The following is a 21,995-nucleotide window of genomic DNA, read 5'->3' as shown; positions in this document are numbered from 1 at the left end:
GGCGGAAGCAAGCCGACATACGGCTGAAATCAGCTGTACAAGCCTGAAGTGAATAGCCGAAAAGCATTTGACTCACTTCACTTCAGGTCGGTTATTCACACGGCTGCCTTCGGCAGCTTTGTGAATAACCCTCATAGTGTTTTGCAACCCAGGAGCACAGGAAAGCCTAATTTAATTGATTTCAGTAGATGTTAAGTTGCGTTTTTCCTTCATCTCCGCAACATGTAAAAACTATACAGAAATGTTCAATCTAAGTAAATAATACAGACACACCAGTTGCATTTAATTAGAACAAACAGTTGAAAATGCCTTTAAAGCATTTCAAAACATATTATAAAAATATTTTATCTCCTCAACATCTTAATGTCTTGTTTCCATTCTAATATAAAGCATGAACTAGGCTATTGTAAAATAGCTGCATGGCCTACTGATATTAAGAAGTGACCTCATAGAAAAAAAGTATTATGCCTATGTTCTTGCCATTATGAGATAAATATAAGTCTGATTAACAATGTTGCATCTCTATAATAAATATAATGCTACTGTGAAACAACCACATGGCCTAAAATTGTTAAAACGTGGCCTCAAAGTATTATGCCACTTGCCAGGGTCTTATTCATAGTGTTTGATTTATTTGTTTTTCATGTTGCTGTAAAACTGTGTCTATGGCTGGCCATCAACAGTTAGATATCGCAAAGCGAATGAAAAGTGAGGAGGTATCGGTCTCTCCTCACACATATCCAGTGAACAATGAGACCAGGGATGATCTTCACATGTCAGTGATAGCTGAACAAGCAATTCACTTTCATTCCTTTTACTTCATGGCAGGGGAAGAAATAGGGGGCACTCGCAAGGAGATTTAGAACAAGTTAGAAAACCACCTTGGGCTGTAACAAGAGCTTCTGACTTAGCTTCTGGTGCCCTCTAGGTCATAAGATATGGACCAATTTTTACATGCCATGCTGGAAGCTTTGGAACATCACTTCCTTTTACCAGACCATTATGGCAAGCCTTAGTGAATGGCAATCTTGCCTTAAGCATATCAATATAATCACCACTATCCCCATAGTAGCAATAATTACGGGTATTATATTTGGAATGTACCAAATAAAAAAGGCTGAAAATTAGTTGGGTGTAGCCAGAAATGAACAGGAATATTATGGTTTGATGTGGCGATACTGTATCTCTTCTATAACTTTGTATATTCACTTATTTGATTAATACATGTTTTGATATGTACAGCTGACCTTGATTTTATCTTCCTCTACCTTACCAGCAGGACCTTTAGCTAATGATAAAGGTGTTTCTGATGGACCTGCCTGTAGTGTCTCTGTAGCATGTGTTTAAACTCTATTCAAAGGGCTTTTCTTGTGTTTGTTTGCAGATGCACTTTGAGTGTCACTCTTGTGTTTTTCTATTCTGCTCGGTACCACGGAGGTACCAAGCAGAATAGCCGAGCCGAATGCCGCTCATCGGCATTTGGCTATTCACTCACTGCTGTTCGGCCTCTATGAGAATAGGCCGAACAGCAGCGAGTAGCCTGCCGGAGGTTCGGCTCATCCGATCCAGATGTTCGATCGACTGAGTCGAACTCCTTCTGCACCCGGCGGAAGCAAGCCGACATACGGCTGAAATCAGCTGTACAAGCCTGAAGTGAATAGCCGAAAAGCATTTGACTCACTTCACTTCAGGTCGGTTATTCACACGGCTGCCTTCGGCAGCTTTGTGAATAACCCTCATAGTGTTTTGCAACCCAGGAGCACAGGAAAGCCTAATTTAATTGATTTCAGTAGATGTTAAGTTGCGTTTTTCCTTCATCTCCGCAACATGTAAAAACTATACAGAAATGTTCAATCTAAGTAAATAATACAGACACACCAGTTGCATTTAATTAGAACAAACAGTTGAAAATGCCTTTAAAGCATTTCAAAACATATTATAAAAATATTTTATCTCCTCAACATCTTAATGTCTTGTTTCCATTCTAATATAAAGCATGAACTAGGCTATTGTAAAATAGCTGCATGGCCTACTGATATTAAGAAGTGACCTCATAGAAAAAAAGTATTATGCCTATGTTCTTGCCATTATGAGATAAATATAAGTCTGATTAACAATGTTGCATCTCTATAATAAATATAATGCTACTGTGAAACAACCACATGGCCTAAAATTGTTAAAACGTGGCCTCAAAGTATTATGCCACTTGCCAGGGTCTTATTCATAGTGTTTGATTTATTTGTTTTTCATGTTGCTGTAAAACTGTGTCTATGGCTGGCCATCAACAGTTAGATATCGCAAAGCGAATGAAAAGTGAGGAGGTATCGGTCTCTCCTCACACATATCCAGTGAACAATGAGACCAGGGATGATCTTCACATGTCAGTGATAGCTGAACAAGCAATTCACTTTCATTCCTTTTACTTCATGGCAGGGGAAGAAATAGGGGGCACTCGCAAGGAGATTTAGAACAAGTTAGAAAACCACCTTGGGCTGTAACAAGAGCTTCTGACTTAGCTTCTGGTGCCCTCTAGGTCATAAGATATGGACCAATTTTTACATGCCATGCTGGAAGCTTTGGAACATCACTTCCTTTTACCAGACCATTATGGCAAGCCTTAGTGAATGGCAATCTTGCCTTAAGCATATCAATATAATCACCACTATCCCCATAGTAGCAATAATTACGGGTATTATATTTGGAATGTACCAAATAAAAAAGGCTGAAAATTAGTTGGGTGTAGCCAGAAATGAACAGGAATATTATGGTTTGATGTGGCGATACTGTATCTCTTCTATAACTTTGTATATTCACTTATTTGATTAATACATGTTTTGATATGTACAGCTGACCTTGATTTTATCTTCCTCTACCTTACCAGCAGGACCTTTAGCTAATGATAAAGGTGTTTCTGATGGACCTGCCTGTAGTGTCTCTGTAGCATGTGTTTAAACTCTATTCAAAGGGCTTTTCTTGTGTTTGTTTGCAGATGCACTTTGAGTGTCACTCTTGAACAGGCTCTAATTCTTGCCCGGAGTCATGGACTGCCACCCCGTTACATCATGCAAGCTACAGATGTCATGAGAAAGCAGGTATGTAGGCTTTTTAATTGAGCCTTTGATGATTCCTTACTTTCTGTTTTGAATATTCATGGAGGTATTCTAACACATCAGCCAGCTGAAGCATTTCCATCACTCTTTACTGCAACCAAAGGGATAAAGGATATTCCACCTCTCCATTACCTTTTCCCTTCCTGAAGTTTATGTTTACAATTCATGCCATAATATCCGTGCTGCGGAACATTACATGAATAAAAGAGCTACATCTTGTTAAAAATATCCCACTGTTTGCTGTTGTCAAGAGAAATCGCCAACTGAAGAATCTACAGAGTCCTATACTTCTGGCAGTGTTGATCTCCTGGTCCCCCACTGCACTCAGTATTCATCCCACCAGCTCCTATCTCACTAGAAGGCACAGTAATAATAAAGGGCGCGTGGATCATCCCTGGGAATGTCGGATTCTGAAGAGTCTTCAGCCTAGTTTTTCTTGCCTTTAGCAAAGATGGATGGTATGGGTAGTAGGAGTGGTGAGTATGAAATGCTTATTTTGCAGTGAAAACTTTATTTTACACATTTGTTCTAGTGACTGGGTCTCTTTAGGCTGAATTATGTGTAATTCTGTACAGCACACAGAGTTCAAACATGTTTTAAGATGGGGGTTTGCAACTCTGTGGAAAATAATTTAAGGCTCTGAATAATGGTGTCTTTTTTCACAGTAAAGTAGCGGCATAGTTTGGGTGACACTGATAAAGCAAATGACCATATAAGCCTAAAAAGAATGGTTTTCCTATCAATATTTTACAAGGAATAAGTACACATTGAAAATAATTTTGTATATATCCTTAACAACATATTTTACTTACCATATGTTTTTACAGTTTTCGACTGCCGCTACAGATCAGTCTAAGACGATAAATTTTTGATATTTCATATAATTATTTAGCATCCAATTAACTATTTTCCTAAGCACAATTCCAGTGGTAGAGTTGCCTCTCTGCAATTTAATTTGACATTTTAGTGATTTATCGTGGAAAACAGCTTCAGAATCTCTGGAAAAGACATCCTGTTGACATCAGCACTTATTGTAATGGATATACCACTAATGCAATTTTTGGCAATGTCTGTTAGCACTGATGATTTAATCAATAGTCTTGGCCTTGTTCATAACGCACTTGAGTAAATCTATTCAAAAAGCAATAGAGCTTTGGTCCTTTCAGAAATGGTTTTAGCTTAGTTTTGAATTTGTTTATATATTAGCAGGCTGGATTTCAATGGTTAGCTGAGAATACAATTTTTCTGCAATGAATATTTCATATTGTAAATGAAATGCTAAATCATGGGCAAAGTGTTACAGGCAAGCACTTTAAAACAAATGGCAGAAATATCCAACAGAGCAAGTCGGATTAATCAATCGGTGAAGGAGGAGAGTGGATTTTATCCATAGCATTAAAGTGACTATAAAAGTGGAATCTCATCATTGGACTGGGTTAGGATGCTTTGTACTATGGTTTTAAACAATATCTATGATCAAAAACTTAAAATAAATATGTACTTTATTTCTATACTGAATTTCCATACGTTCTATCCCACTCCTAAAAAGTTAATCAATCTAGAAGTTTTTAAATTTACTTACTGAAGTTGCCCACAGGATGTACTTCCTCAATGCACTGACACAATTTAATTCAGTCCTGTGAATATGGACTTCCTTGTGTCACCACTCTAACCAAATATCCAGACTGAACGTGGCCTCAATGTCAGTGGCCACAATGTATCATAATCATTGCTTGCTGGAACCAATTCATGATGGGCTCAAGCAGCGTAAAAGAGATGCAAACCTCACTGAAACACACTTCAGGAGGTTGTTGAAAGTGATGGACAGACTGAAGGCAGCACTCACTATTGAAAGGGGATTTTTCTCAAGTAAGCTTTGATTGCATTTTCAAAAACAACTTTAGTATGTATTCCTATTACAATGCTGATGTTATAACAGGATAGTATATGCTGGGACAACTCCTTTAAATAAGCAGCTTAATTTGAAACAGCTGATTAAAATAGATCTAAATCCATTTCCCCAAATCTTTTATAAGCTTCAAAAGTATGTACAATGTTTTTAAATCTGCAAACTCATTAAAAAAATAAGTTCCATGTTCAGGCGCTTCCTGTTTAGTGGGGACATTTGTCTTCCAGTTGTGCTCAACCTATTACTTGTACTCTTGATGGAAAGCGCTGTGTTGTTAAGAGACACAGCGCTTTAGAAAGCTAAATGTCATCCATCTATGGTTTGGATCTACTTTAATGCTTTTACTTACTCCCTTTAAAGGAGAACTATGAGGTAAGTGCTTTTCACTCATCTCATAGTTCTTGCCGACCTGTGACAATGAGACTGTCCCAGGTCGGCTCAGTAGATCGGGAGGTGAGCAAACACATACCAGCGTTCGCTCCCCTCTCGATCCTGTCACGGGTCTCTGCCGTGACACGGGAGGGGCTGGATTCCCCCCTCCCCGCTCCGATCCGCCAGCGCTGACTAGTTCTCCTTTAACCTGTATTACGGAAATTAAATAAAAATTCTGACGGGTTGCTTGCTCTTTTTTTTTGCGTTTATTCATTGGTCTTATTTCATGTTTCTTTTTTATTATTTTTTATATTTGTTCTTTTGGGGTCTCCAGTATTTTCAAGCGATCGGAGCAGTCAGAGCTTAGCAATGCAGGGAAATGATCGTGCCAGCAAAGTGTAGAGCACTATAGCTATCTTGTAAAGAAAAAAGCTTATCAGTGGGGTCAGGGCGAAGTGACCCCTGCTGGTCATAGTTGCAATGACAGAAGCCAGAGAAAGTAAATCACTTTACTGCATTTCCACTTTTGCAGTCAAATTTTAAATATTTACAATATAAAAAATATTTCTTACCCTTCTAGTTGTTTGTTTGGAACAGGATTATACATACACATACTACGGACATCTTCTAGTGCTTAGAATAGATGGCAGTGTAAAGATAATGGGACAGACTAAGGAACCGTTTTTGAAAAAGTGCATTAACAACCAATGCCTTGAGGTCTTTAACTATTTGTTAGGACAGACAGCCCTGCTCATCTAGTTTATAAGTGATAATTAAATATACCAAAAAGATGGTTGAGCGCACAACTGATTGCTGGTCACTGGGATGAGGGAATGTGAAATGGGATGGTCGGTGTGCAAACTCCTTATAACAGGGAGAGGAACCCTGTCGATCGATACACAGCAATACACAAACAAACTGTAGGACCACTACTACCCTGGGAATGCTAGTGTCTAATAGCATGTAAAAAAGGAAATGGACTCACAGTTGGAAGGCAGCTGTGTCTGAAAATCCCCTGGCGTCTGAGTGCCAGGTCCCTGGAATGGAGCCTGGCTCAAAGGATAGATAGCTCCAGTGGTGGATGGTGGTGAGTCTGGAAGAAGTGTGGAGCAGTGGAGCAGCACATGTACTCGGCTGGCCAGGCCGAGCCGCGGTGGCTTGGAGAGGGAGAGGAGTCGCGAACGGCTATGACACGCCAGGCACCGTGTGTCCACAGATTCTGTCGGGCTGATGTCTCAAGGGTGTCAAAAGTACTGCGAAAAATCCGAAGTGGTGTAGAGCTGTGCATGGGGTAACGGCTCTCAATGGAATGACGGCGCATTCCGTCTTCCCGCGGTCACCATCGCATTGAGGCTTGACAAAGAGGCTGTGCGTCGAAACGCGTAGCCGTCATTCATTTACCCCATGCACAGCTGGTCCATTTCGGATTTTTTCCGCAGTACTTTTGACACCCTTGAGACATCAGCCAGACAGAATCTGTGGACACACGGCGCCTGGCGTCTCATAGCCGTTCGCAGCTCCTCTCCCTCGCCAAGCCGCCGCGGCTCGGCCTGGCCAGCCGAGTACGTGTGTTGCTCCACTGCTCCACACTTCTTCCAGACTCACCACCATCCACCACTGGAGCTATCTATCCTTTGAGCCAGGCTCCATTCCAGGGACCTGGCACTCAGACACCAAGGGGATTTTCAGACACATCAGCTGCCTTCCAACTGTGAGTTCATTGCCTTTTTTACATACTATCAGACACCAGCATTCCCAGGGTAGTAGCGCTCCTACAGTTTGTTTGTGTATTGCTGTGTAATTAAATATACCAGCATAGTACTGACAGGGTTAATTATGCTGGGGTGCTGGTTTCCAATTGCCCAACGCCCGGGACATGCAGTTCTGGGCGACATGCAAGTGGGGGTTTTTTTTCCGCATTTAGCCCTGCAGTGGGCAAACAGGGCTAAATGTAGAGCAGGGAAGCAGCCGCTCCTTTTGTACAAGTGATCTGGGCATCTGTACAGCCACCCAGATCACTTGTAGCAGCTTGCTTGTCTGCCATTCATTCTGGATGTTACACCAATGCATCTTTATTGCACAAATGCGCCGTGCTGCAGCTGAGAAGGATCCCAACAATATTGTCAGAATCCACCCCACTACCTCATTGACAGCTGGCTCTGTCATGCATTAATTTCAAGTGTTATAATGCACCACAGGAGTGTGCATCCAGCCTTAAAGGATAACTAAACCAAAGAACAAAAATTGCAGCTTCACAGTTCTTAGATGTGGTGGATGCTTTAATTTATATTTTTCAGGATAAGAACATTTTTAGCAAGTACAGAAAATACCTGTTGAGTTTGTCAGAAATGCAGTGTCCTTGTCACTACCTGTGAGCTGAACTGAAGCAAAAACAATGCCAGACATGTTTGACATCCTATCTGAGTAGCAACCATGGCTTTTTTCCATGGATACTGTGAGCATAGCCACCCTAGGACAGGAAGTGCATTATTCTCAGGATTACCAGGTGAAAATAAATGGAAAAAAATCTGAAAATAAAATCTAATGTAGTCACCTCATCAAAGGACTGGTTATTTGGATATATATTATACTTATGTTTTAAGGTTTAGATACGCTCTCATGATTTGGGCCAGGATTTAATTAGTACACATAGCAATGGCTTAATCACTAGAAGAGGTAGAAGTTTGAATATTCCTAAAATATTTCAAAATAAAAAAAAAACCTAATAAAATAATCAACATGGGCAGTGACTATTTACTTTACCCTCCTGTGAAGCATATAGTTTCCTCCAGTGCTACAGGTATGCTCTACAAAGTACACTTTTGGTTAGAAATCAATGAGCAATTTGTACCTCCTGGTGCTTGAATGGCAATTCTAATATATTCTGCACCATAACTATGGACCCTGGAAAACTAGGGCACCCTGCTATGCCAATATCCTCACCTTTCATGGTAGTTGGCGTTGGTCTTCCTTTCTCCTGTGTCTTAAGTATTGACCCATCACATGGATGCTGATCTCTTCTTTCATAGCAGAGCACCATAGTTTCTGGGGTATGAGGGTAATCTGAAGGACATCTGGAGAGCTTTCTAGTCATCTGGAGGTACATGTCAAAACATTTAGGTTACAGATTTCTCACTGTTTCCTAATGAGAGGTTTAATTTAATCTTTCAGTTCATTTTTATTTTAAAAAACACAGAAAACATACAAACTAAAATACAGATGGTATCCAGGAGCCAGAGCAGAGGAGGAGCAATGGAAATTGCATAAGTCTAATTCTAGTACTTCTTTTTTCCCTCATTACACCTATAGAAACACAGTCAATTAGCAAGTTAGCTTTTGTGTCTTCATTGCCTCATAAAAACCGATAAGGTTACGAAAAGGAATAACATAATATAATACAGAATTAATATAATAGAATTATTGACATGCATGGAAAGATCTGTACCTTTAAATTACATGCAAATTGTTATAGGTTATAGACACAAATATAGTCATTATGGGCTAAATTATTATGATTTAAATTTAATTAAGGGTAACAGCAATTTGTAACAATGTGTTATTATAAGCATTAATGTCCCTGTCACTAATGACATCCATGGAAAAGACATAAACAGAGTCCTTGATGTGATGCAGTAGAGTGAGCACAAATTACAACATAATTATCATTGTTAGTATCTTGCTCATAGAATAACTTTTATTATTTTTTCGTCAGCCCTTCACCAATTCTGTGTTGATACAGTGTCTTTTGAAATCATGACTTGGCTTTTAAACAGATGCTTAAATACAGAATTTCATCTTTCACAAAAAAAATGTTTTTAATATATGTGAAATTCTTATGTAAACCATAAATTAGTAGAAGAGCATAGGTACTGCTTTAGCATCTGTCTATTCATTTCAAACATTTAATTGCATTTTCTAAAAGGTAAATACACTGTTAAATTACACATCAAATGTTTTACCTGACAAAAATGTGGAATCAACTACTCATGTGATTCATAGATCTTTGCCAATCTGCATACTTAGAATGACACCATTTTTTATCCTGGGACTGACCATATACACTGGGGGACAAACAAATGTGTAGGTACAGTCTGCGTCTATACAGGTCAGTCCCTTCATAAAGCCAAAACATTTTTTTTTTTTTAGTTTTGGATAGAGTAAGGAATGTGTATAGCCCCTTTAAGTTTATTTTTCTCTCTGTGTGCCATTGGAAAGATTTTTCTTCACTTCCTCTCTAAAATCACAACATGAAGCAAGAGAACATCTCTCTAAAGGAAAGGAGATCCCCCTTAGCTGTAACAAGTAGTGTCCCTACTGGAAGACTTCCCCACAATTACTATTCCAGTAACAACTCAACATTTTGGAATTCCCCATACTTTCTGTCCTGATACAGTGGTAATCATGCAAATAAAGAAGGTGAATCTCCAGGCATTCTAACTCCTTACTAACCTATCCAAAGAACCCCCCTCAAAATGCCGTAAGTGCAATTTTTTGGCCGAAATAGCAGTGCATCTGCTTCCTCTCCTTCCTGCTGGGCGTTGCTTTGTATCCCAGCGGGAAGGAGAGAAACTGTCACAGGAGGTCGAGCGGTGCGGGAAGAGAGCGCTGTGAGCGGCCGGCGTCTCTCCTCTTTGCATCACCCAGCCTCCTGTGACAGATCAGGAGAGTAGGGGTGGAGACAGCTCTCCAAACTGTCACAGGAGGCCGGCCGGAGGTGCAGGAGAGGAGTCAGCTGTCAGATTGAGATCTGCTCCCTGCACCACCGATCCAGAATGGGGAGCGGGTACAGACACTCAGCGATCAGTGATCACTGAGTGTTTGTAAATAATTGAGGACAGAGAATGTTTACTGTCCTCTCAATTATGAATGAATGGGAGTGATCTATATCACTTCCTGTTCATTCATGATTGTGGACAAGATAAACATTCTCTGTCCTCAAGTTATGAATGAAAAGGAACACTCAGTGTAGAGGATTCCTGTTCATTTATAACAGATGCTGCAGGAAAAAGAGATTTGACTCTGTGTCCTCAATCTCTTTTTCTATTTTAAAAGGGAAATATCAGGAATTTGTTTAGACCCCTAATATTTCCCCAAAGCCCCTAAAAGTAAAATTAAAAAAAATTAAAATTAAAAAAAAATATGAAAAATTAAAAAGTTTATAAAAAATAAAAAAATATAATATTTTTTAAAAATTGTCAAAATCAGAACAAAAACATTTTCCGTTTCGGCCAGCCTTTTTTTTTTAATCATTTTCGGTTTCTTTTCGGTTTTGACATTTTGTTGTGAATTTGAAATGTAAGTGCTTCAGCAAAATTTTAAAGTACTACTTTGCTGAGCAATACATATTTGTTTAATCTGGATATATTTAAAAAAGTTTGAGCGTTTAATACTAGTTTAAGAATAGAAATGTGTGCCAAATATAACCTGTACCAATGTTTTTTTCTCCTGCTGCAGGGAGCACGAGTTCAGAATACAGCCAAGAATCTGGGTGTCCGGGACAGAACTCCCACATCTCTTCCAAGGTATGTTACAACTTTACTACTGAGAATAAAAAATCTGGCTATATTTACTGTATATGTATAGACTTTATTCTATACCCTTAAACAGAAAGTCCACCTATTTTTTTTAAAGAACTTTAACTGTCATCTAGATCATGGACATTTTCTTTCAAATGGTGAGTAAGAAACCGTAAGCTAATAGCAGAGGTGCTTGCCCTTGGATGCACTCTGATCAGTTGTTGCTTCCAGCCGTGCAGCAGCTAGGTTTTCTTCCTCTGCCTTGGAAACAGAGTGATTTTTATTGATTTATATAGCAGAAACTCAGACACCTTTCTTCGAACCCAAGGCAAGGTAGATAACCATAGCAAACCATTTGACTGTATTAGGGCCTATGACTGTGATAACATTATTTTGGGGTAATAAGATTTAGCAGATAATTTTGATTAAAGGGACAGTTATCACAAAGTGTTATTTTATTATGGGTTATGCCTGGTGAGTTCATTCAGCTCCTGGTTTCTTGCAGGTCTCAGGGAAGTCCTGTTGAACAAATCACAGTCTAACCCACCTTGATCTGGTTGTACCTAATGTGTGTAGAGCATGATGCCTTTGTGTTCCTGGAAGAATAATAACAGTCATTTAGGGCTCGTTTACCCCAGCAGCTGTGTTAGAATGCAAGCGCTGGTGTGCACTGTTTTGGGAGTGTTGTTGTTGCACTGCAATAGCTGCAACTTTGTCAGAATTTACTGAAATGTCACAAAGTGACATTGCATTTAGTTCCAATCACCGCAGTTGGCCTTTTAAGTGTGGGGTACTGCATTACAACACGCAGTAGTGAAAAAAGTACGGCATGCTGTACTTTTTCTTAGTGCACACCACCACAGTGCAGTAGTGCAAGCTAATCTCGTAAACCAAACAAAATGCCTTTTCTATGCATCGGGCCTGTGCTGGGAAAGGTTGCCCAGCTCAGCCCAACGCACCTGGTGTGAACAGGACCTTAAGGTTGGCACCAGTGAGGCCACATGACCATTCCCCCACCAATGTACCTGGAACAATGGGTTAAGCAAAAAATTAATCCCACTGTTGTATGAAAGGCAAAACACAAAAAATCAGAGTTCAGTGTGTACATCGTGAGCATGGGGATGGCCCAGAAAGTAATGTGCAGGAAGTGAGTGGAGTTTCATGTCCTAGAAATGCCTTGGCAAAGGACCGCAGACCTAGGATTGGGTGAGAATATCTTCTTTTTCCAGCCCCTAGAAATGAGCAAGTAGCCCTTGCAGTGTGGAGGTAGCTCCATTGCAAGGGTTAATTTTTTACAATTCCTAGAGTTCCTCTTTAAGTAAACAGTGCAGCCCTAATGGTTTATAAAGTTTCCCATCGTTATGTGGTAAGTGTATCTCTGAAGGATTAGACTTCCCCATTTTGTACTCCGCTCCACTACCATTGTGACTTCTGAATTCTATTAGAGCTGCAGCTAACGATTATTTTCAAAATCGATTAGTTAGCCGATTATTAAGTTTGATTAATCGATTAATCGGATAAACATAAAATACATTTTTTTAAATGGCTCCAGTGATGGGACTACTAGTTTGTTATTTGTATTGAGATTGCAGTCCATCACAGGAGCAAGCTTGGAGCGATGGAGGTAAAGAAGAAAAGAAAAGAAAAAAGCGTGGTGTGCAATATAGTGAAATGAAAAGTCTAAAATTATACAGCAATGAATGCCGAATGGCACCGGCTGTAGAGTACTACAAAACCCAGCAAAAGTACATTATACAGCACAATTTAGAATACCACCAGCTATAGAGGAATACAACAAATCCCAGCAATAGTACATTACGGCTGGCGGTATTCTGCATTGCGCTGTATAAAGTACTATTGCTGGGTGTTATAGTCCTCTATAGCTGGTGGTATTCTGCATTGCGCTGTATAATATACTATTGCTGGGTGTTGTAGTCCACTATAGCTGGTGGTATTCGGCATTATACCACTGTATAATGTACTATTGCTGGGATTTGTTGTACTCCTCTATAGCTGGTGGTATTCGGCATTGCACTGTATAATGTATTATTCCTTGATTTGTAGTTAGTCCTCTATACAGCACAATGCAGAATACCACCAGCTATATAGGAATACAACAAATAATGATTTAAAAAGTTGACAACTTTTTCAATAATCGATTATATTCGATTATGTCGATTAGTTGTTGCAGCCCTAAATTCTATGCCATTCAATAAATGGGTGCACTTATGTTAGTAACCTATTATGATAAATTACAGGAGGGAGCCTAAATCCAACATCCCCACATGGCTTGTGTTTAGGAGCCCGAATGCTGTCACAGGCAACAGTAGACTGGTATAAGGTACTATTTTAGAGAATATCAACAGACCATAGGAAAAGATAAAAAAAATAAAGCTGGACATGACTGAGGTCGCTACATGATAACAGCATATTGACATATGTGAATGGTTCCATGTACTTTGTAAAGCACTGTGTTATATGTCAGCACAAAAGGGACATTTAATACATAGCATCAATTATGCAATAGGTGTCCTTTAATCTGTATTTAGCCAAGCTTTGCATGTTTTACTATTGCATAGCAAAACAAACGAGGGGCAGAGAAGCCTGCTTGCAAAGCATTAACAGTCTGATTGTATTGCCAGCCGGCTTTTCATTAAATACGTTAATACAAACAGAGTGGGGCATACATGTATATGCAGTATCACATAACTCTTTTGAAATCAGGCAGCAAGATCTATGGCCATGCTCTTTTGTGTATTACAGTGATTAGAGAAGGAGCAGTGTTATGGCATTTTATATGATTATTTACAAAAATAGTAAACCAACAAAGTAATAAAACAGGAGAAATCAGCAGGGCCCTCGCTGTAATGAAGCAGAAGTTTGACCGGCAAAGAGAATTATGTATTGAATATACTCTTACTTTTATTACTAGAGCTTTGCCTAGAGACTTGTGTTTTCTGCCCAGAATGCTCTCCATCACTTGTATCTTTCAAGGTTTACAGATCCAAGTTATCTTCTCACTGAGAGTAAAACTTTAAGAAACACATAGCAACTAAATATAATTCCATAAAAAAAACTGTATCCCTGCAAAAGATATTCTAGGATTTTACTTCTTTTTACCATTATTGTTAAATTTTATGTAAACCCAATTACTAAAATCTCCTATAAGCTTTAACTTGGTAAAGTAATTTGAAAAGTCATTTTTAATTGTTTTAAATCTGCATTTTTCCTTAAAATGATATCTGCCATTAAGATCCTCGTTTAGGGGATTATTGATATAGAGTGACAATGCCCTGTCCCAGTCACACAATTGTGCTCTTTCATTGTCATCCTGTCATACGAGCTTCCATTAAAAAGAACAAGTGGCCAGTTCACCACACATTATGCTGGCATGGTCCACTGTTGTTACCATTAGGAAACCCACCCTAAGGGCCTGTTCACACCATATGCAGTGCGTTCCAGCCACATTCCGGCCGGAACACACTGCATCACATTGCGGCCGGCTCAATATTTTGTATGGCCGGAGGGGGCGTGGCTAGCCATTTAAGTGAATGGTGCCGTAGCCACGCCCTCCGGTCGCAATGTGATGGCCCGCACGGGATCGCAGGGCACATTGTGCCTGCGGTCCGGTGAGGTCAAAATAGTGCTTGCAGCATTTTGACTGCACCGGACCGCAGGCACAATGTGCCCTGCGATCCCATGCAGGGGTTCGCATTGCGGCATGACTACGACTACGGCTCCATTCACTTCAATGGCCCGCCACGCCTCCTCCTGCCCAGCAAAAAAGTGAGCCGGCCGCAATGCGATGCAGTGCGTTCCGGCCGGAACGCACTGGCCGGAACGCACTGCATATGGTGTGAACAGGCCCTAAGAAATAGCATTCAGCCATAAAGGGAGTGCATGAAGTCGCTACAAAGAGGCTACAGATGATCAGTAGCAGTGAGATGCAAAAGTAGATGAAAAATAGGTGAAAACAAGTATTTAGTCACTTGTGGCAGTATCTTTCTGATGCCAGCTTTTATTGTTTATTTTTTTATCAGAATGCCTAAAAGTATTCATTGTTTAATAAATCGACTTTATGAGATTAGCAGATACATTTCAACCACTCAATAAATTCTAAAGAGACTCGTCAGGACCAGAATAGTAGTACATGTGAATCTGATACAACGTAGTAACATTTTAATTAGCAATTCCAAATTAAAATGTCAGAATGTCAACTCAGTTTACCTTAAAGGAGAACTATGGGGTTAGGGCTTTTCCCCATAGTTCTCCTTAGGGTAACGGGACGACACAAACTAGCGTCCTCCCGTCACCCTAAGCTCAGTATACCGCGAGCTACAGCTCGCGGTATACTGAGACACCGCAGCTGAAGCGTATCCCAACAATTATGTCTGGATCCTCCCAGCTGCGTGAGTGACAGCTGGCTCTGCCTATCTAGAGGCAGAGCCAGCTGTACCCGCCCCGTCCGTTCCGCCAGTTAGCGCTGGAGGATTGGAGCGGGGAATCCAGCCCTTCCCCCTGTCACGGCAGAGGGCCGTGACAGGTTTGAGAAGTGAGCGAACGCCTGTATGTGTTCGCTCACTTCCCGATCTACTGAGCCGACCTGTGACAGTCTCATTGTCACAGGTCGGCTAGAACTATGAGGTGAGTGAAAAGCACTCACCTCATAGTTCTCCTTTAAAGCTGGACTCCAGCACATATAAAAACACAATGTTATCCCGTTATATATTTATTAAAACCATTAATAATGATGTTACTGGATTCTGGTAAAGAAGACAATAAGAGTTACATTGAGTGAGGTAGAAGTATGAACCAATCAGGCTGCAATTTATTGTACTGTTAGTATCCCTTTCAGGAGAAAACTTACAAGAAGGAAGAGGGGAAGAATGACCTTATCAGTGTGCCCCTTCTCGTCAAGGCAGCAGGCTGGAGATTGTTTGTGTCCAAGCTGTTATGCTTAACTGCAGTGGACAAAAGTGGGGTCACCATGTGGCTGAAAAGAATTACAAGTAGCCCTTGGTTTACGGTTCAATTTGCACTGATTCAAAATAGCACCATTTTCTGGGAGTGTTGTAAATTGAAACCAAATAAATAATGTATGTCACTGGGAAGTGAGGGTGTTAGGTTCCAGCCCTCTCTCAAAACAAGGAATGGGTCTAAATAGAAACTGGTGTAAACTGAAACCCAGTAAATAATGTAAGTCAGTGGAAAGTGAGGAAGTTAGGTTCCAAGCCTCTCTCATTGACATAAATTGACGTAAGTAATGTAATATAGGTACATTGTATTTAAATCTCCTTGTGTGAGCTCATGCAGCACCTTTAAATATAATGTACCTGTATTTTATTACAATTTTGAGAAAGGTCTGGAACATAATTCCCTCGCTTCCCTTTGACTTACATTATATACTGGCTTTCAATTTACCACCACTTTCTATTTCTATTTACAACCACTCCCTCAAGAACTTAACCCCATTGTAAATTGAGGGCTACCTGTACAGGTTTTCTTGCAGGTTAGTTCACACATACAGTATGTGTGTAACCTGCCTCTTTTGTTTCATTCTATGTTGCTGATGTTTCAGTGGGTTCATAGATCATGGTGCTAGAACCAGGGAACACACTAGCCTGATTTTGCACAAGCTCAGAGATGCAGTGCTTTTCGGAACATAAGTTGATATTTATAGGGATTTAGCTAGCAGGCCAGAAAAATGAAAATGACAGAAAATCCAACAAAAATACTAAGCAGCTACTTTGCAGTTCAATGCGATACAGTGGTATTTGGTTTTGGAGATCTCATCTTGTTTTTGAAGTGGATGGAGTGCTCAGTGAATGGTATCAACAATAAAACTTGGTGTAGTTTACAAGGGGAAATTATCCTCTTATAGGTCACAGCAACAGGTTGCTTATACTTACCTATCCTCCACTCCTCCACATTACTGTTTGGCCACGAGAAATAATGTACAAAACCCAGAACTTCCAGTTGTGGGGATAATATGACCCCCTTGCCTTTCCTTCCATGTGAAACATTGTGATTGGTGATTTAGACTGCCAGTGATGTCACATGGGGATTAAGAGCGAGACCTCAGCCCTGTGTAAACCCCAAACCTCAATCTGCAGTGCACAGAGCTTAATCTCTTCACCCCCACAGCTGAATAGAGCAGATAGGGGAGCGAAATGAAGGTCAATATAAGCAGCTGGTTGGCTATAGTTAGAGTACCAGAGCAAAGCACCAGAAAACCCATTAATTTGCCCTTATATGGCATTAAAAACAGCTACAACATTGATAAAATTATAAATTATTATTATTGTAGATATATTCAACTCGGATCAAAGACGTGCATGTATAGGTGTAACTGGTGTGGAAGAAGGCTTCCAGCTGATTCACAGGAGTGATGTCTGTATGCCTAGCTTTATGCCTGTTAGATTCTGGATCTGGGAGAAGTACACTTTGGGCACTAACAACACCTGTGTGTGAGAAACACTGTTTAGTGGGTTTTCTTATTAAATAACCACAGGATGGCAGACATTTTCATAACACAGCCCATCATTAGAGAACTGGAAGCAGAAAGTAGTATTTATCAGAGAGCTAGAAATTAATCTGCGCAATAAAAATAGCTGGAACTGAAATATCATCAGTGAATACCCAGCACTCATGTTTCACCTTCATGTGGTCGACAAGACAGTCTTTTGATGGTTTTCTTTTTATTTCTCGCCATCTGTGCGGGCATCTAGAGAACACTGATTGATTCACTTCAGCGGTAGCTTAGAGTTGCAGTAGAGTAGATGGCGCAGTATACTAAAGAACAGTTGAAATTTCACATTTCAGTAAATGTAAAAAGTTTCCTATAAAACATTTATAAAGTACAATATATTAGACCTTTTAGATACTGTGCTTATGGAGAGAAGATAAATAACACATAGCAAGTAAACAAAATTCATAAAATAGTTTCTAGCTAAGGTATGTGAGTGACTTAGTATTTTTAGAATAATTTTTAATGCCTGTGTTTTATTCTATGTTTGATTTCATTTAATCATTTGAACTTAAAATGTATTTAAACCCAAGAACAAATTTTAATATATTGCTGTTTACTAGTCCTTAGATGTGGTGGATGCAATAGTTCTCTTTTTTAAGGCTTTCTTTTTCATAATTTTTACCTGGTGATCCTGCCAGCAACACAAGTTCTGTCTTAGGGTGTCACTTGGTGTACTGTATCCATGAATTTTGCATTGTCACCCTAGGCTGCGTGCTTCTGTTTTGGACTACAGAACCACTGTCCAACTTCTTAATGCCATAACATAGAGGGAGAGATGTTCTGTAGTCCATAGAAGTGACTCATGCAGGGCTAATAGCACTGGTTGACATTTCAGTGCAACAAAGAAGTAACTGAGAGAAAGTTAGGCACTTACTGGATTTCTTGCTGGAATAACATGTACTATACTTGCAGCATTTTTAAAGAGACAAAACATAAGGAAATGCTTATGTATTGGAAAGAAGTACTGCATTTTTGTTTTATTTTGCCACTTTAAAGGAGAACTATGAGGTGAGTGCTTTTCACTCACCTCAAAGTTCTAGCCGACCGGTCGGCTCAGTAGATCGGGAGGTAAGCGAACACATACCGGGGGAGGGGGCGGGTACAGCTGGCTCTGCCTCTAGATAGGGAGAGCCAGCTGTAACTAACGTAGCTGGGCGGATCCCGACGTCTAAGTCGGGATCCGCTCTGGCTGCGGCGTCTCAGTATACCGCGAGCTGTAGCTCGCGGTATACTGAGCTTAGGGTAACGGGAGGACGCTAGTTTGTGTCCTCCCGTTACCCTAAGGAGAACTATGGGGAAAAACACTGACCCCATAGTTCTCCTTTAAAGAGCTGATGACTGAACAGAGAGAAGTAACATATGCAATTCTAGTTACTAATATCAGTCCCCTCCAGGCACGCTGGATTGTTGATAGGCTGATTTGGTTAAGTGGAAAAAAAAGCTATGAATAAGCAAAGGGTAGGCAGCCCATATCTGACAACCACATGTCTGTTTTTGGAAAGACCACATAGGTTTTTGTCCTCTTAAATAAGGGTATCTTATAGACATTACATGGCGGATTTATTTGCAGGCACAATCCAGCCATTGTTAGAGTATCAAATCCCCAGAGCACTACAAACGTGCAAGGTCAGCCCTGCCAATAAAGCAAGTTTAGATTGGGGAGGAAGAGGGTGGTGCAGGCCTATCTTAGGTTAAAAGAGGAATTATCGGGGCAGGTTTTCCAAATGGCCCAATGATGTTGACCCTCTGAGAGATCTCAGCTAGTATGTGCCATTAATGGCAGAGATGAAATCATCAAAAAACGGATGGATCAAGTTAATTTTCTCTTATGTCTATGAACTGCCTAATGGTGTAACTATGGCTTTAGCACACCATAAAGAGGATTTCCCATTAGTTACTTCAAACTTGTTAACATGTATGCTGTAACTGGATAAGCCCAAATGTTTTAAAACACAAGCCAAAACTATAAAAAAAAAGTCGGCCGGGCGGCTCAGTTGAGCTGAAGGCATATGCCGAGCAGAGGTGAAAGCAGCAGCTGGCCAAACGGCCGGCCGACAGTCTGCTTCTGACAGCTGGGCGGAGCCAGCCGTGATGTTATGCCTTGCTCTGGCCACTTGCAGAGAGATCAGCGTCCCTGGTTACCAGCTAACCAGGGACACTGATCTCCAGACAGGCTAACTCTTCCGGGCGCTCCGGGAGTCTCCTGCTCCCGGCCGCCTAGGAGAGAAACACTGCTTTTTCTTTTGACACGGAGCCGTTGGCTGGCCTCAGAATTAAAAAAAAAAAAAAAAATCACCATAGGAATGCCTTGCTAGATTACTACTTCAATTTGCAATAGCAAACTAGCTATTGCACCCGCCCACTGCTGCAGTTCTCCATCAGGTCCCTACTAGTGATTGACAGCAACAGAGGGCGGGTGCTATAGCTGGTTTACTATTGGAAATTGAAATAGCCAATAGGAATCTAGCAAGGCATTCCTATGGCAAAAAAATATTTTTTTCATTTTTCTTTTTTTGACGGCAGCAGAACCGCCGGCCAATAGAAAACAGTTGGTCGGAGCTAGCTGTAACTGCTAGCTCCGCACAATCGTTTTCTATTTATTTTTTTGTACTTTTTAAACAATTTTTCTGTACTGCTCGGTCCCACAGAGTAGAACAGCCGAGCCGAATGCCGCTCAGCGGCATTCGGCTATTCACTCACTGCTGTTCGACGTCTAGAAGAATAGCCTGAACAGCAGCGAGTAGCCTGCCGGAGGTTCGGCTTAGCCGATCCAGATGTTGGATCGGCTGAGTCGAACTCCTTCTGCACTTCCTTCAGCATGTTCGGCCGACCCGAAGCTACGCGGAGCCACCCGATGTACGACTGATTTCAGCCGATATACTGCTGAAATCAGCCGTACCAGCCTAAAGTGAATAGCCGAACAGCGTTCAGTTCACTTCGCTTCAGGTCGGTCATTCACTCGGCTGCCTTCGGCAGCTCAGTGAATAGACCCCTTGGTCCTGCCAGCCTAAGTTCATCTTTAAAAATAAAGGTCCCACACTGTTACAGTTAATATGTATGTTATTAGGAGAAATTGAATACCCGCATGAGGAACTGTTTGTGTGCTTTCTACCAATGTAGATGATCAGGCTGCCTCAGCTGTCAATTCCCAAGCTTCATCTGGCACTGACACTGGTCATTTTTCTTTACCTATTCCTTATAGCACAGATACTATTGCTGTAATAAGGGTATTTGAAACACTATAGGTTTACTTTATTATAAGCGGTCCACAATATCCATAGTAAATAATATTCACACACTGTTTGATACTGATCTCATTTACTTATTTTTTCATTTTTTTATAGGTTATACAAGTTATGCCAGCCTCCACCTGCTGATGACGAGCCCTGAATACACTCACCTTGAAAAGAAACCCATGACGAAAATCAAAACTAATTTCTGGACTGCTCTTGTAAATGTACATATAAAGTCTATCAGAGACCAAAATGCTGCATTAGTCGTGTGGACAAAGACTACACCAGCAGCATAGATTGTACACTGGAATCCCATTGGAAGAAGCACTTAAGTGTTGTAAAAAATTCAAGAAGGACACTGTACAATGAAAGAATTTCAATTGTGGATCCATATCAATTTTCACCTATAAACAGGACCTATTTTTTTATTATTGTTATCAGTAAAAATTGAAATGTTATATTACAAAAAGGAAACCTTTGTACCTACTTTGCTATCAATAAACAGCAACATATGTTATATATGTCATTATTCTCTATAACAAACTTACAAAAACATGGCGTAGAGACGTTTCAATAATAAAAATTAAATATATTTTTTAGCTTGTCAAATAATTTCAAAAGGAGATGGAACATTTAATGTTTATTTTTAATTAAAAGACTAATGTGTTGATAATGTAAGGCTCTTTGACACCTCCAATAAAGGATTCCATTAATCAATTTTACATGCAATAATATGGTATGAAAATGTCACTGTTAGGTATTATACATATAGGAAGTAATTTTATATTAACAATACTCAAAATGTTATACTTTAACCTTAGGCCATGAGACGCTTTGTTAATCTATTTCTCTGTGCATTTATTTTAATTCACATTGGATTAATAGTTGTCCAAATTTTGTAATGTCTTGATTTAAAGGCAAAGCAAAGTGTACTACATGACAATTTAATCTAAAATATGATTACATTAAAATGCATGTAAATGCAACATTTTATTTAGATTTGCTAGAGTAAGGAATGGTTAGAACTTCTGTCAGCTTTTTATTGCTGTCTATGTCCACACTGGGGAGATTTATACCTCTATTTTTCCTGGTGATTAGTGTAACAGAGAAAGAAATTGTGGGGAAATCTAATGTTTTGAGTTGTCACCGGATCAAGAAAAAAGAGAAAGTCCTTCAATGGGGACAGGAAGTGAAAGTAATTCTCCCCAGTGGGACCCAGGCAGCAAAAAATAACTTGATGGGCTTTAACCATCCCCTCATCTATCTAAAGCTAAAAAGTGGCTTTACATGCACTTTACAGATACTTGCCATAACAAGAATAAGAGA

At 40.1% G+C, this 21,995-nt stretch overlaps 1 protein-coding gene across 1 annotated transcript in view; it reads left to right on the top strand.

Annotated features, from left to right (window-relative positions):
- PREX2 (phosphatidylinositol-3,4,5-trisphosphate dependent Rac exchange factor 2) overlaps positions 1-21,263 on the top strand; it is a 250,362-nt gene extending 229,099 nt beyond the window's left edge. The window contains exons 38-40 of the mRNA XM_018554229.1: positions 2,990-3,092; positions 10,846-10,913; positions 20,781-21,263. Coding sequence (XP_018409731.1) covers positions 2,990-3,092; positions 10,846-10,913; positions 20,781-20,826 — 217 coding nt within the window. The 3' untranslated portion in view covers positions 20,827-21,263. The remainder of the gene's footprint in view (positions 1-2,989; positions 3,093-10,845; positions 10,914-20,780) is intronic.
- The last annotated feature ends 732 nt before the right edge of the window (positions 21,264-21,995 follow it).

The sequence above is a fragment of the Nanorana parkeri genome, unplaced genomic scaffold (assembly GCF_000935625.1).
Source record: "Nanorana parkeri isolate BGI_ZX_2015 unplaced genomic scaffold, ASM93562v1 scaffold147, whole genome shotgun sequence".
In the NCBI taxonomy this organism is placed as follows: Eukaryota; Metazoa; Chordata; class Amphibia; order Anura; family Dicroglossidae; genus Nanorana; species Nanorana parkeri.
Note: the sequence above shows the minus strand (reverse complement) of the source record. Positions and strands in the feature narration are given on the sequence as shown.